This window comes from Salvelinus fontinalis, chromosome 3 (genome assembly GCF_029448725.1).
Source record: "Salvelinus fontinalis isolate EN_2023a chromosome 3, ASM2944872v1, whole genome shotgun sequence".
Taxonomy (NCBI): Eukaryota; Metazoa; Chordata; class Actinopteri; order Salmoniformes; family Salmonidae; genus Salvelinus; species Salvelinus fontinalis.
In genome coordinates this window covers 62,463,533-62,480,538 of record NC_074667.1, presented here as the reverse complement: position 1 = coordinate 62,480,538, position 17,006 = coordinate 62,463,533, and the positions used below count along the sequence as shown (strand labels likewise).

Here is a 17,006-nt window from a genome sequence, read left to right as displayed (position 1 = left end):
ATTTGCAAACGCATTGCACTGACTCCCTTTACAACAGCGATATTGACGTGAAGAATCAATAGCCTATTTATTACCAAGTTATTACGGTGAATATTAATTCTCATAAGGTCTCTTACCGCCCCGTAGCGGAATTTTAGGAGAATTTCGTGTGACGCATTCCGAAGCTTTTGCCATAGGTTTACGTAGGGCGTGATTGCGCGACCCCTCCCCCTCTACAGTCTATCTATCTGGAAAAGAGAGAAAAAAACTTTTTGTACCGAAGGAATCAACAGCCGCCATCTTGTCGTGGCTCGGAATTAGGATTTCGGTAGATCACAATTTTTTATTTAGAAATTGAGCATCCAAACCGAGGTTTAACGGCAAACTTCCCCTGAAAACGAAGTATTTTAACCAGTTCTGAAGTATTTTTGACGAAAAAACGGGAATTCGGTCGTCGTCGGCAAGAATACCCCGTATATCTGATTTCCCCTTAAGTGCGGCGCTCGAGCCCCTATTGCCGTTCGGAGCAGTATTGTTTACCAGGGATAACCGGAGAAGAGACAGCTTCTTACTGACAGTTTTGCAAAAATATATAATTTTTTTGCAGTTGTGCAATTTATGGAGCTTCAAACCATTTTTGCATGAAGACATTTGACGTCATAAAAATGAGCTGTTAGAACATCTAAAATTAGCGATTTATGGGACAGGAATACAATCCATGTTAATGTTTTTAGATTTAATTTTAACGTACATTTTTCATGGGATTTTTTTTATTGGGGTTATTTAACGATAATGTGGGTGTTGGTTGTTGGATTATCATGGGTTGAATGGCGGTGGCGAAGCGGGGCGCTGTTGCATCTTTTTTGAAATTTTCACCCTCACTGCTAGAACATTTGCCAGTTAGCCAACGTTAGCGAGCAAACCGCTTGCTAACGTGCTAACTAGAGAAAGGTGGAGGTTGTCAGAACAACCTTTTCTGTCCCAGGAATTATCTTTTTTCAAATAATTAAATAAGAAATCCATTAAAGATCACAATGGCTGAAAACCTGCTCGACGTCGGACCTCCCAACTCAAAGCGACCGAAGCTGAATTCACCTGCGCTGTCAGCGTCAGATGGACCAGGTAAGGAAGGCCCACAAACCAACTTAACCTGCTGGCTAACGTTACCTAGCTACTTTAGTTAGTAAAATGTTATTTGTTTTGTATGACTTGTTCTGTGTGTCCAGATATTTAGCTAGCTAACGTTAACTAGTTATTCATTCAACTGACGTTTGTCATTCAAACAGCTGTACAAAGCAGTTAGCAAACCTTAGTTAGCTAGCTTGGCCGCTAACAAAACTTTGTTGCCAACGTTACGCGTCCATCCCTGTCATTTCTGACATGTTGGAAAACAGGGCTAGCTATTTTAATTTTTATAAAGCTATTGTTAACTAAAGCAACACTTAACTAGCTAATGCTTAGATGTTTAGCAATTGCTTGATCTGCTATGTCAACATGGCTACCCTTCAGCGCAAAGTAGCAACATACTTGTCGAAATGTCATTGGTGACAGCCTAAATCAGGGGTGGGCAATTCCAGTCCTCGGGGGCCTGATTGGTGTCACTTTTGCCCCAGCTAACACAACTGACTCCAATAATCAACTAATCATGGTCTTCAGTTTAGAATACAATTAGTTTAATCAGCTATGTTTCCAAGGGATGGGGGGAAAAGTAACAACACTCTGGCCCCGAGGACGGGAGTTGCCCATTGCTGGGCTAAATCATGTCAGATACTCTGTTGAAAAGTAACCGTTATACCCCTATCAAATTGGAATTACTTTATTATAGGGATTGGGGACTCAGCTGCGAACTAAATTATGTCCATGTTTACATTTACCTTTGTCAAACATCTTGATTGCAGGCCTTTATCTGCAGAAACAGTTTAGGCACAGTCTTGCATCCTGCTGCACCCCTAACTGGCTCAGAGTAGGCCAACTGATGCCATGGTCAGATTCAAGTAGTTTAACCATAGGCCTATCATGTCCCACTCCCACACTGTCATGCATTTGATTGCATGTTGTGTCAATGTGATAAAATGCGGTGTTATGTCCCAATATCTTGACAGTTGTCACTTTTCATTGCTATATCATGCTCCATATCTGTTCATATGGGTTTCCCACTGCTGATAGAATACACCTGTATGGCCTACCGCTTTCAAATGTTCACGATAAAAAGTTACTGAACCAGAATGTGCGGATTGTAGGTGTGAAGGCACCATGCCTCTTTCACTATTTTGACTACAGAGACAATAACCAATGCAACACATCTTTGGTGATGACCATGTTATTCGCACACAATCCATTGCAAAATCCCCTAACGCATCCAACCCCTGCTATATATATTATTATCGACCCCAAGTGTTCAATCTCCAATTGCCATTTTAGCCCAGCAGAGCCTGGAAGCGTGGGAACACTAGGGGCTGTTAGCAGTAAATTACCCTAGACAAGGTGTGCATTTTCCCCCTTAGTGTCTTCGGTCATGCCTGGAGAGCCCCGTAGGAGCATCCCCTGCCCTGACTTTGGGTCCCTGCCCAGAGTCCCAGTTTGGGTTGCACATCACTCCCTTGGTGGGGGTACGCCTTTCATTGAAGTCACAGAGTGCAAACACGTGCCCCTCACCCCCTATTCAGGCCATCTGTCACCCCAGCAGGGTCCCATTGCCCCCTCCCCCTTCAATTCCCCTCATCACCAATACTTTAGTCAGTGGGTGTGTGCCGTACTAGTGTACACATTGCCCACGTCTTGATGTAGCCAGCTCTAGGCTTAGCTACTTGTGTGCTCAGCAGCTACTCTCATGGCAGGCCGTTGTAGTAAGTCGTGTGTGTTGAACAGCACCATTGCGTAAAGGTAGTTGGAGAGAAGGAGGTTGGTTCGTTGTTTGCTGGCTATTTACTGGCTTAGTTTATATCTCGTCTCTCATTCTCTAGAGTTTTTAGTAAAGAGGCATAGCTCTGCTCATTCAGATTAACTCATTCAGAAATTACTATCCCAAAGTACAAATTTAATTAAACAAAACAAGCTAATTCGTATCCGTTTGAGGCTAATTGTTAAATCAACGATTAGTAATGACAATTCATGTTAAATGGGAGGGAATCTAAACATTTACATATTGTAATGTCATTTTTGGATGATATTCTATCGATATTTGACTCCAAGTGTCAATTTGTAGAATAGAGAAATATATTTTGCTCCTGTAGGTAGCATTAGCTAGCGCTAGTCGGCTGTACCTGCGCCTATACGCCTGTATTTTTCATCCTATAGCTTGTCCTCAACCTTTTTAAATAGTGAGCCAACATGTTTTCAGCACACTTGCCTTATCACAACCTTGTTTTCTCATGCGGTCTATTGTCTCTCTGCAGCAAACATGCAGTGCAAAATCTGGACCCTTACAAATCAGCCGGGCTAGATAATCTGGACCCTTTCTTTCTAAAACTATCTGCTGAAATTGTTGCCACCCCTATTACTAGCCTCTTCAACCTCTCTTTCATGTCGTCTGAGATCCCCAAAGATTGGAAAGCAGCTGCGGTTATCCCCCTCTTCAAAGGGGGGGACACCCTTGACCCTAACTGCTACAGACCTATATCTATCCTACCCTGCCTTTCTAAGGTCTTCGAAAGCCAAGTCAACAAACAGATTACCGACCATTTCGAATCACACCACACCTTCTCCGCTATGCAATCTGGTTTCAGAGCTGGTCATGGGTGCACCTCAGCCACGCTCAAGGTCATAAACGATATCGTAACCGCCATCGATAGGAAACAATACTGTGCAGCCGTATTCATTGACCTGGCCAAGGCTTTTGACTCTGTCAATCACCACATCCTCATTGGCAGACTCGACAGCCTTGGTTTCTCTAATGATTGCTTCGCCTGGTTCACCAACTACTTCTCTGATAGAGTTCAGTGTGTCAAATCGGAGGGTCTGTTGTCCGGGCCTCTGGCAGTCTCTATGGGGGTGCCACAGGGTTCAATTCTTGGACCGACTCTCTTCTCTGTTTACATCAATGATGTCGCTCTTGCTGCTGGTGATTCTCTGATCCACCTCTACGCAGACAACACTATTCTGTATACTTCTGGCCCTTCTTTTGACACTGTGTTAACAACCCTCCAGGCGAGCTTCAATGCCATACAACTCTCCTTCCGTGGCCTCCAACTGCTCTTAAATACAAGTAAAACCAAATGCATGCTCTTCAACCGATCGCTGCCTGCTCCTGCCCGCCTGTCCAACATCACTACTTTGGACGGCTCTGACTTAGAATATGTGGACAACTACAAATACCTAGGTGTCTGGTTAGACTGTAAACTCTCCTTCCAGACCCACATCAAACATCTCCAATCCAAAGTCAAATCTAGAATTGGCTTCCTATTCCGCAACAAAGCATCCTTTACTCATGCTGCCAAACATACCCTTGTAAAACTGACCATCCTACCAATCCTCGACTTCGGTGATGTCATTTACAAAATAGCCTCCAAAACCCTACTCAATAAATTGGATGCAGTCTATCACAGTGCCATCCGTTTTGTCACCAAAGCCCCATATACTACCCACCACTGCGACCTGTACACTCTCGTTGGCTGGCCCTCGCTTCATACTCGTCGCCAAACCCACTGGTTCCAGGTCATCTACAAGACCCTGCTAGGTAAAGTCCCCCCTTATCTCAGCTCGCTGGTCACCATAGCAGCACCTACCTGTAGCACGCGCTCCAGCAGGTATATCTCTCTAGTCAACCCCAAAACCAATTCTTCCTTTGGACGCCTCTCCTTCCAGTTCTCTGCTGCCAATGACTGGAACGAACTACAAAAATCTCTGAAACTGGAAACACCTATCTCCCTCACTAGCTTTAAGCACCAGCTGTCAGAGCAGCTCATAGATTACTGCACCTGTACATAACCCATCTACAATTTAGCCCAAACAACTACCTCTTTACCTACTGTATTTATTTATTAATTTATTTTGCTCCTTTGCACCCCATTATTTCTGTCTCTACTTTGCACTTTCTTCCAATGCAAACCAACCATTCCAGTGTTTTTTAGTTTTTATTTTACTTGCTGTGTTGTACTCACTTCGCCTCCATGGCCTTTTTATATTTTATTTATTTATACATATATCTGTTTGCCTTCACCTCCCTTATCTCACCTCACTTGCTCACATTGTATATAGACTTATTTTTTTTCACTGTATTATTGACTATATGTTTGTTTTTACTCCATGTGTAACTATGTGTTGTTGTATGTGTCGAACTGCTTTGCTTTATCTTGGCCAGGTCGCAATTGTAAATGAGAACGTGTTCTCAATTTGCCTACCTGGTTAAATAAAGGTTAAATAAAAAATAAAAAAAAATAAAAAAAATTAGGAACACCTTCCTGATGAGTTGCACCCCCTTTTGCCCTCAGCACAGCCTCAATTTGTCAGGGCATGGACTCTACAAGGTGTCAAAAGCGTTCCACAGGGATGCTCGCCCATGTTGGCTCCAATGCTTCCCACAGTTGTCAAGTTGGCTGGATGTCCATTGTGTGGTGGACCATTCTTGATACACACTTGAAACTGTTGAGCTTGAGAAACCCAGCAACGTTGCAGTTCTTGACACTCAAACTGGTGTGCCTGGTACCTACAGGCACTTAACCCTTGTGTGGTGTTCGTGTTTTTGTTATTCACCCAATGTTCACTGGGCTGATGGACCCATAATATTATTGTGTTTTTAAAACAATACAGCCATAACAATTTACGTAAAAATACTTAATATTGACTGACTGCTGTTTTCTTCGGATAAAATGTGATTTTTGTAAACAAATCTATTATAATCAAGACATGGGTGGAATAAATCATGTTTGTCTTGAACAAATATAAATGAAACAAGGTTTTCATCACTTGATGTTTATTGCTTTGAACTCAACAAATTAACCTCTAACGCCTACCTAACCCGGATCCGGGATCCCCCCCCCATCACAAAAGCTGACTAGCATAGCCTAGCCTAAAGTTACAGGGATATCATAAAATAAAATGTTCATGAAATCACAAGTCCAAGACACCAAATGAAAGATACAGATCTTGTGAATAAAGCCATCATTTCTTGTTTTTAAAATGTTTTACAGGGAAGACAAAATATGTAAATCTATTAGCTAACCACGTTAGCAAAAGACAACTTTTTTTTTTACTCCACCATTTTCTTACTGCATCAGTAGCTATCACAAATGCGGCCAAATAAAGATATAAATAGCCACTAACCAAGAAACAACCTCATCAGATGACAGTCTGATAACATATTTATTGTATAGCATAGGTTTTGTTAGAAAAATGTGCATATTTCAGGTATAAATCATAGTTTACCATTGCAGCCACCATCCCAACTCTCCCCAAATCGACTAGAATAACTACAGAGACCATCGTGTATTAGCTAATTACTCATCATAAAACATTTCTTAAAAATACACAGCGTACAGCAGATGAAAGACACAGATCTTGTGAATATAGCCAATATTTCAGATTTTCTAAGTGTTTTACAGCGAAAACACAATATAGCGTTATCTTAGCTTACTACAATAGTCAGCCACACAGCAGCATTGATTCAAGGCAAAAATAGCGATAATGTAATAACCCCCAAAATATATGAATTGTTTCACTAACCTTCTCAGAATTCTTCAGATGACAGTCCTGTAACATCATATTACACAAAGCATATAGAGTTTGTTAGAAAATGTGCATACTTAGCGGCACAATTCGTGGTTATACAACGTGATTAGTGGCGAGAACTTCAAGCAATCTGTCAGGCGCCATATTGGACAGGAACCTAATCTAATCCATAACTAATAATAAACTTGACTAAAAAAATACAGGTTGGACAGCAATTGAAAGACAAATTAGTTCTTAATGCAATCGCTGGGTTACAATTTTAAAATTAACGTTACTGCGCAATACTGGGTACAAAACAGGGTGCGATAGCGCAAGGCTACCCGGAAAATAATGGCCTCTTATGCATTTTACTTTTTCAACATAACAACGAATTATCAGCATAAATAGTACTTACTATGAGCTGAACTCCCATCAGAATCTTGGGAAAGGTGTCCGTTGGCCAAAAGAATCGTTGCTGGGTTGGAGAATGTTTCCCTCGACGTTGCAATTAGCAGTACAGAATGGCATTCGAGAGAGCTCCCCAACTCAATACAACATCAGAAAATGAAATGGCCGAAAATCGCAATATACTGACATAAACTGATATAAATCGGTTTGAAATAACAAGATTATGATGTGTGTAAAGCCTATATCGAATAAAAACAGAGCCGGATATAACTAGTTTCTAAAACTAGAGCTTCTAAAAAGTCATGCGAAGACCCTTTCCGCGCCAGCGCGAAGATCCGAAAGGCTGGCCACCTCGTTCCCAATCAATTTATCAACTTTCTGAACTGCGTAGAGACTCCATTTCAACTCTACCTATTCGCTAACAACCAGGGGAAGGCGTATGCAGTGCATCTCAACCAATAGAAGACAGGCAAAGTTAAAGACAGGCCTCAGAGCAGATGAGAAAATTAGCCATTTTCACACAGACATAGGAAAAGTGCTCTAAGTCCAGTTCTCTTTCACTTACAGACATAATTCAAACGCTTTTAGAAACTAGAGTGTTTTCTATCCAATATTAATAATAATATGCATAGTGTACGAGCAAGAATTGAGTACGAGGCAGTTTAATTTGGAGACGCATTTGTGCTATGTCGAAATGGCACTCCCCTAGTGGCAAATAAGGACAAATTTTACATACAGTATTTTATGGAAATGATAAATGAGCCTCATTGAACACAAATTAAGGCCAGTCTACACACCACATGAGAGACAGAGTTTTACTGTGTGTGTGTTGCAAATGTATTTCTTGCACTTGATGCATGTGTACTGTCTTCCTGTCCTTCTTGGGTCCACACACATTGCAGAGCTTCTTCTTGTAGTTACTGGCTGCAATCTAGAATGATGGAAACGCTTAGTTCAGGAATTTTACTAACATCTCACTCACATATATAGTTACATCAGGCCAAGGTAGGAGAGTCAGACACACACCACTCACACTTCCGGTATTGTAGTTGTTGGTTCTGTGGGTCGGGCGGATGGTGCACCAGCATCCATGAATCCTACTCCCAATGGCTGCAGAAGCTGGGTTGCTTGGGATATGTTTCCTCTGGATTTGAGGTCTTACCAATGCCTTGACCAGCTCTTCAAGAAAGGGCTTTCTCCTCTGGAGCTTCCCTCTGTTCCAATCTGGGTTCAACGCCATCCAGATGACAAACGTGTTGTACGTTGAGATGTCCAAGATGTTGAAGGTTATCACAAGTGGCCAGCATAGGGTTCTTCTTTTGCAGCTGTAGCCAGTCACCAGCTTGTCTAAATTGTCCACCCCTCCTTTTGTGGCATTATTATTTCTGTTTTTTGATATTCCTGGCCACAGATTCTCCCATCCCTTTGCAGCGTATTCATGAGTACCACATTTTTGCCTTTGGCACATAGGACACTACGGATATGTCAGCCTTGAATGCGAACTTCGAGGAATTGGTAAGCCTGTTACGTGTATTCAACAGCTGAGGTGGGAGCTCTGACTTGTTAAATTTCTGTACTGTTCCTACCATCGTCAGCTTCCTCTTGAGGAGTTCCTGTCCCAACTTGTGCGAAGTAAAAAAAGTTATCGCATGTGATGTGGCCACGGAATCCCTGTCACGTCCAGGTCGGCCTCTAGTTATTATATTATAATTTATGATTTTATAGAGCAGTCTGACTGAGCCGTGGTAGGCAGCAGCAGGCTTGTAAGCATTCATTCAAACAGCACTTTCCTGCATTTTCCAGCAGCTCTTCGCTGTGCTTCAAGCATTGCGCTGTTTATCACTTCAAGCCTATCAACTCCCGAGATTAGGCTGGCAATACTAAAGTACCTATTAGAGCATCCAATAGTGAAAGGTATATGAAATACAAATGGTATAGAGAGAAATAGTCCTATAATAACTACAACCTAAAACTTCTTACCTGGGAATATTGAAGACTTGTGTTAAAAGGAACAACCAGCTTTCATATGTTCTCATGTTCTGTGTTCCTAATAGGGATGCACCGAGGTTACATTTTTGGCCGATATCCAATATATTCCTTGCCAAAAAACCTGATACCGATATTTAACATTTTAGCTGCCTTTTTAAGCATTCTTGTACAGTTATATAGTTGAAACACACAAGTAATTTTGTTGGCATTTACCTATGTCCACGTGTAGCGCAGTATTTTTCGTGGCGTCATTACGTCATCTACCTACATTATATAGGTATGCATGTCAGCTTTGACATCAGTTTTGCACATCGGTGTTAAACTAGACATCGGGCTTATACCGATGTTGGCATTTTTAGCTAATATCGGCCGATTCCGATATGTTCTCCGACTATATCGTGCATCCCTAGTTCCTAATGTTTTCTATAGTCAGTGATCAATATATTTGGAACATCAAATCGTATTAAAATCACCGTATCTAATTGCAAGACATAGAATCCTGAAAATCGCAATAGATATCGTATCGGCACTTAAGTATTGTGATATCGTATCGTGTATTTCCTGGCAAGTATTATGACTCTACTTGCCCCAGTATCTGTGCGTTAGAGATTTAGATGAGTAGGGCGTGTTTCCCTGCCTAGGAAGCTCAAACTGCCATTAGACAGCTCTGTCAAAATGCGTTTGTTACTCACCAACATTTGAGTTTCAATGATCAACTGTCTTAATTTACTCCATTACAGCCGGTAGCTATGTACTTCCAAAAAAAGGAAAAATTGGCACTTCCAATGTATCGAGCTGTTTTAGACTTTCCACCTGTAGGTGGCCGTAATGAAAGTGCCGAATCGGATTTTATTCAGTTGCTTGTACATTTGTATTTAGACTTTTTGGAAGTACATAGGGTAATGGGAGTCAATGAAGATGGTTGCTCATTCATATTTGGTGAGTAACAAACTTATTTTGACATAATGCTTGCAGAGCTGTCTAATGGGAGTTTGAATCTGAGACGTGTCATACTCATCGTCAAAATCTCTAACGCGCAGATACTGGGGCAGACTCTATGACTAGCGTGATATTCCATTCCACTGCTTTAATGAGAGGTGCCCTCCGTCAGTAAGTTCCCTGCTCTCCAAATGGCACGTTTAGGGCCCACCCGTCACACACACTCATGACTCACTTAGTAATGGAACCTCAGAGGAGGGGGACAACTGGGTTGTCACCCACCCACCCCCAGGAAAGCACTTATGACAGTGTCTTTTTGTGCCGGCTGAGCCTGGCCCATATTACAGCCTAATTGGCAGTTTTAAATGCCAGTCTGCAATCACTTCACACCTTTTAAGCCGTTTATATTTAAGCTTCACGGTTTCTTCTCATTATATACCAATCTGTCCCCATTAGCAGATATTGCAATTTTTGCGTCTCCCACTCACATCTGTCAGTTCTCAACTTGAAAAGAGAGAGGGTGGGATGAATGAAAGACGGACAGGGAAAAAGATGCCGTGTTAAAGTGGACATGGATGGCGTGATGAGGCGTAAGAAACTATCGCGAAAGAAAATTTGAACAGCTCTTGCATCGTGTACTATCTGATAACGACAGTTGTCTTCCAGGGCTCCTGACTGAACATTTATTTGCATTTTGCAACCCTTTAATGTGTCGTAAGTTACATTTTTGGTTGGTCACATTACACGCTCACCTCAGTCCAAACGTCCTATTTTTACAGGCTATTAAAACAATGATTTGGTGAAACAGTAACGTGCATTATCCTCACAATTCCTGTAGTAAAAGTATCTGCCGATTTTTAATTAGGGCCGATTTTAAAGTTTTCATAATCGGAAATCGGTCATTTTGGATGCAGATTTTGCCGATTTTTTTTAAATTTTATTTTATTTTTTTACACCTTTATTTAACTAGGCAAGTCAGTTAAGAACACATTGTTATTTTCAATGACGGCCTAGGAACGGTGGGTTAACTACTTTGTTCAGGGGCAGAAAGACAGATTTTTACCTTGTCAGCTCAGGGATTCAATCTTGCAAACCTTAGTTAACTTCTCTGCGCTACGGATCCCTTTTACGGGATCATTTTCCTAAACAACCGCTGAATTGCAGGGCGCAAAATATTACTAAAAATATTTATAATCATGCAATCACAAGTGAAATATACCAAAACACAGCTTAGCTTGTTGTTAATCCACCTATTGTGTCGGATTTTGAAAATATGCTTTGCAGCGAAAGCAATCTAAGCTTTTGTGAGTGTATCAATCAATGCTAGAACAGTTAGCCGTATATTAGCTTGGTTAGCTTGGTCACGAAAGTCAGAAAAGCAATCAAATTAATCGTTTACCTTTGATAATCTTCGGATGTTTGCACTCACGAGACTCCCAGTTACACAACAAATGTTATTTTTGTTTGATAAATATTACTTTTATAACAAAAAAACGCCATTTGGGTTGCGCGTTATGTTCAGAAAACCAAAGCCTCGTTCCGTTAGACGAAAATTCCAAAAAGTATCCGTAATGGTCGTAGAAACATGTCCATTTTTTTTACTAATCTATCCTCAGGTTGTTTTTAACAAACATAATCAATAATATTTCAACCGGACCGTAACCTATTCAATAAGAGAGAAAAAGAAAATGGAGAGCTACCCTCTCGCGCGCAGGAACTAATCAGAGGACACCTGACTAGTTTTGAAAAATCTCGCAAATTTTTCTAAATAAAAGCCTGAAACTATGTCTAAAGCCTGGGCACAGCCTGAGGACGCCATTGGAAAAGGAATCTGGTTGATACCCCTTTAAATGGAAGAAAGACGGGCCAGGAAACACAGATAAAAAATAAAAAAATCACTTCCGGGTTCGATTGTCTCAAGTTTTCGCCTGCAGAATCAGTTTTGTTATAAACACAGACAATATTTGGAAACTTTGGAGTGTTTTCTATCCCAATCTGTAAATTATATGCATATTCTACGATCTGGACCTGAGAAATAGTCCGTTTACCTTGTGAACGTTATTTATAAATAATCTGACCCCTAGCGTCAAGAGGTTAACTAGTCCAACGCTCTAACCACCTGCCTCACGAGGAGCCGGCCTGTTATGCAAATGCAGTAAGAAGCCAAGGTAAGTTGCTAGCTAGCATTAAACTTATCTTATAAAAACTCAATCAATCAATCATAATCACTAGTTATAACTACACATGGTTGATGATATTACTAGTTTATCTAGCGTGTCCTGCGTTGCATATAATCGATGCAGTGCGCATTCGCGAAAAAGGACTGTCGTTGCTCCAACGTGTACCTAACCATAAACATGAATGCCTTTCTTAAAATCAATACACAGAAGTATATATTTTTAAACCTGCATATTTAGCTAAAAGAAATCCTGGTTAGCAGGCAATATTAACCAGGTGAAATTGTGTCACTTCTCTTGCGTTCATTGCACGCAGAGTCAGGGTATATGCAACCGTTTTGGTCGCCTGGCTCATTGCGAACTAATTTGCCAGAATTTTACGTAATTATGACATAACATTGAAGGTTGTGCAATGTAACAGGAATATTTTAGACTGATGGATGCCACCCGTTAGATAAAATATGGAACGGTTCCGTATTTCACTGAAATAATATTTTTTTTGTTTTCGAGATGATCGTTTCTGGATTCGACCATATTAATGACCTAAGGCTTGTATTTCGGTGTGTTATTATGTTATAATTAAGTCTATGATTTGGTAGAGCAGTCTGACTGAGCGATGGTGAGCACCAGCAGGCTCGTAAGCATTCATTCAAACAGCACTTTTGTGCGTTTTGCCAGCAGCTCTGCTGTTTATGAATTCAAGCCTATCAACTCCCGAGATTAGGCTGGTGTAACTGATGTGAAATGGCTAGCTAGTTAGCGGGGTCCGCGCTAATAGTGTTTCAATCGTCACTCGCTCTGAGACTTGGAGTAGTTGTTCCCCTTGCTCTGCAAGGGCCGCGGCTTTTGGAGAGCGATGGGTAACGATGCTTCGAGGGTGGCTGTTGTCGGTGTTCCTGGTTCGAGCCCAGGTAGCGGCGAAGAGAGGGATGGAAGCTATACTGTTCCACTGGCAATACTAAAGTGCCTATAAGAACATCCAAAAATCAAAGGTATATGAAATACAAATGGTATAGAGAGTCCTATAATTCCTATAATAACTACAACCTAAGACTTCTTACCTGGGAATATTGTAGACTCATGTTAAAAGGAACCACCAGCTTTCATATGTTCTCATGTTCTGAGCAAGGAACTTAAACGTTAGCTTTCTTACATGGCACATATTGCACTTTTACTTCTCCAACACTTTGTTTTTGCATTATTTAAACCAAATTGAACATGTTACATTATTTATTTGAGACTGAATTGATTTTATTGCTGTATTATATTAAGTTCAAATAAGTGTTCATCCAGTATTGTTGTAATTGTCATTATTACAAATATATTTTAAAAATCGTCAGATTAATCAGTATCGGCTTTTTTGGTCCTCCAATAATTGGTATCGGCGTTGAAAAATCATAATCGGTCGACCTCTAGTGCCAAGTAAGACAACTGAGATGGTAGCCTATCAACAACTAAGCTATTTCATCTAACATAGCCAAGAAATGCATGATTGATTTTTCAATGTGCAACCTGTCAAAATATGATCCAGAATTATCAGATTTATTTTTGACTCTTCAGAGAGTTTGCCAACATCTTTGTGCATATTGGCCTATATAGGATATATTATTCAACACCTGAAGAAGTGTGAATTTAAAACACAATGTCCTACAAAAACTTTCCTGTGCTAGGCCTAGGCTTCTTGATGTCGGTCTATTTACGCGCACTACAGCCTACTCCAGTTGAGAAGTGGTGCCACGAACTGGATATTAAGAGGTGAGACATGCATGATATACTCACAGAAAGCTGTGACTAGAACAACATTAGTTGCTTTAAAAACTTTTTCTTGCAATAGTATTTTGAGTAATGGTCATTTGCTTGTGCTTCTCAAAATGCATCTCTCCCTCTGTGTCAGTGGGGGGAGGGAGTGAGAGTCAGCAGCCAACAGCAAAACGAAACAGACAGATATTTCATAGCAGGAATCAACACAATGCGTATATTACTGTTGTTCTTAAACCATTGGTCAATCTACAGAAACGTTCTGTAGCAAAATCACCGGAAATTACCGACTTAAGCATTTTGCTTCAGTAAGAGGATGGCAATGTCAGTGTCAGTAATTTTCGGTTTATTGTCTCAGCTCTAATAGAAAATACCCCATTCTCACCCCAAGCAAATATGCCTTGTTCATCCATCAAGTTGAAGTCCCCTCTGAATACCTGAGAAGCACTTTTCATTTGGGTGAATGGTTTTGGAGAAGGAAGGGTGGTTCCTGAATAGCCTAGTTTTGCTAGTCTCCAAGTTTTGACATCTGGTTTAGTTGGGTCATTGGCCCCGTTGTGTTGAAATGGACACTCTTCTTGCTCTATTTCGTGCTCTTGCAATCTACTCCAGCCAGGAAATATAAAGTCAGCACAGATCCCATCGCCGGCTCCCTGCTGCTCAAAGGATGGCAGAGGTGTGTACATGCGTGTGTGTATCTGAGGGGATAGAAAGTAGTCTGTGTGTGTGTGTGTGTGTGTGTGTGTGTGTAAGAGGGAGGAGAAGGAGTGTGTGTGTGCTCGGCTCACAAAGGCTGTGAAAATAAGCCATGCTTGACTTGGTGATTGACTGACCGGGACATTGTGTGTGTGAAGGCGCCTGGCTCTGACAGAAAACTGTGCCACTCACTGCTGGCCTCGGCCACTAAGCGAATGAAGAACCTAGAGGGAGAAGTAGTGGTGAGAGCAAGTGACTAAGAGCAGAGAACCTTAAGAGCTGAAAGAGAGGGAGAAGTGGTGGTGAGAGCGAGTGAAAAGAAGGAAGAGCTGGAGGGAGAGAACTCGAGGGAAAGACAGTGAGTAGAAAAGGAGGGAGTGGGAGAGCCAGGGCTACAGTTGAAGTCGGATATTTACATACACTTAGGTTGGAGTCATTACATCTAGTTTTTCAACCACTCCACAAATGTCTTAACAAAATATAGTTTTGAAAAGTTGGTTTGGACATCTACTTTGTGCATGACACAAGTAATCTTTCCAACAATTGTTTAGACATATTATTTCACTTAGAATTGACTGTATCACAATTCCAGTGGGTCAGAAGTTTACATACACTAAGGCCTACCTTAAAACTCAGTGCTTCTTTGCTTAACATCATGGAAAAATCAAAATAAATCAGCCAAGACCTCAGAAAAGGATTGTAGCCCTCCAAGTCTGGTTCATCCTCGGGAGCAATTTCCAAATGCCTGAAGGTACCACGTTCATCTGTTCAAACAATAGTACGCAAGTATAAACACCATGGGACCATGCAGCCGTCATACCGCTCAGGAAGGAGACGCGTTCTGTCTCTTAGAGATGAACGTACTTTGGTGCGAAAAGTGCAAATCAACCCCAGAACAACAGCAAAGGACCTTGTGAAGATGCTGGAGGAAACGGGTACAAAAGTATTTATATCCACAGTCAAACATGTCCTATATCGACATAACCTGAAAGGCTGCTCAGCAAGGAAGAAGCCGCTTCTCCAAAACCACCATTAGCTAGCTGGCATGCATTTATGATGCCAGCGAAACACGTTCGTCACGCTCTAGGAACGTATTCCCTCCAAAGTTATGACAAGGTACCTCTCGGCCCCAAAACACAGGTTTTCTGCAGACTTGTTGGAGGAGTGTCGATGACGTCGCCCACTGTATGCGCTTTCGGTATCCTGATTTGCATCGACTGAGAAATCTGCACACTGTGCATCCCTCACCACCTAATGAATTGGTCAGCTAGATCAGACCACAAAGCAACTTTTGTGCGTCTAGACCCTTCTTTTCAATGCAATCTACGTATTCTGATAGTCACATAAGTGAAGTGTAGACATGACCAAAGTCACAGAATTGTACTTGATCCAGACAGATAAACTCAGCTACTGCTCTGTTCTATATTTGGGCTTCTTTTGAGTTGAGTTAACAATGCAGATTTCTGAAAGCTGGAGGCTACGCCAAGGCTACGCCAAGACGGGGTAAATTCCTAGAAATCAGAAGATAAGAGAAGGTGCTCTGAAGGGTTTTCTAAGAAACCTGACCAGCAACACTCTTCAGGAAACTCTAGCACTGGTGCAGGATAAACAGTGGTTTCTTCAGAAAGTGTGGTTTTGCTTTAAATTGTCAGGGTATTCTGTTATTTTTACATGAAAGGGTAATTTCATCAAAGACGGCAATAAAAAATTTTTTTATATATTTTTTATCTGCACAGGCATTGTCGCAATTGGTCAGAGCTTCTGCTGTAACATTCCAAGCAATCTAAACCATTCGGCTTTGAGACTGGGTAAAATCCATAACTGCATTTTATTAACCCTTAAGTCAATTTCCACAGCCCTGCAGAAATCTAATTAGCAAGTTCTGTTTGGGTTAATTTGTTGTATCCACTGAGTCTCATCCCCTGTCATGTCTTCAATTGTCTCCCTCCACCACAATTCCCAGTCACACTTCCTAACGATGTTTCCCAAATACTCTTCCCCCTTCTCACTTCCCTATGGGGAACCAACATTGAATGATGCAGTGAATATGTTGTTTTAACTGGCTGTTTAACTGTCAAAACACGCTTCCTGACAGTGTTACCCAAATACGCTTGCCCCCTCGAGTGATGCTGTATTTTCACTGCCTGTCTAGCTGTTAACTGTGTTTGTCAACACCGTCCTCATTTATCACTCTTCTTAAATATCATCCTCCATCCCTCCCGTCCTCCTACTTTTTTGCTTCTTCACTGTGGTGTGGATCAGCAGTAGACTCACCAAGCAGCACTAGCTAGTTAGCACATTAGCTCATTAGCACGTTGCGGTGGAATCAAGTGTGTGGTGAATGGACTGGGGGATGGAATTGGGAGCGATAGCAGACCTGCCAACTTGCACGCGTTTTGCGTACCATGCTTGCAC

General features: G+C 41.4%; 1 protein-coding gene across 1 annotated transcript in view; it reads left to right on the top strand.

Moving 5' to 3' along the window:
* The first annotated feature begins 231 nt into the window (after window positions 1–231).
* Window positions 232–17,006, top strand: part of crebbpa (CREB binding protein a) — a 68,926-nt gene continuing 52,151 nt past the window's right edge. Inside the window, exon 1 of the mRNA XM_055917748.1 lies at window positions 232–1,101. Coding sequence (XP_055773723.1) covers window positions 1,014–1,101 — 88 coding nt within the window. The 5' untranslated portion in view covers window positions 232–1,013. The remainder of the gene's footprint in view (window positions 1,102–17,006) is intronic.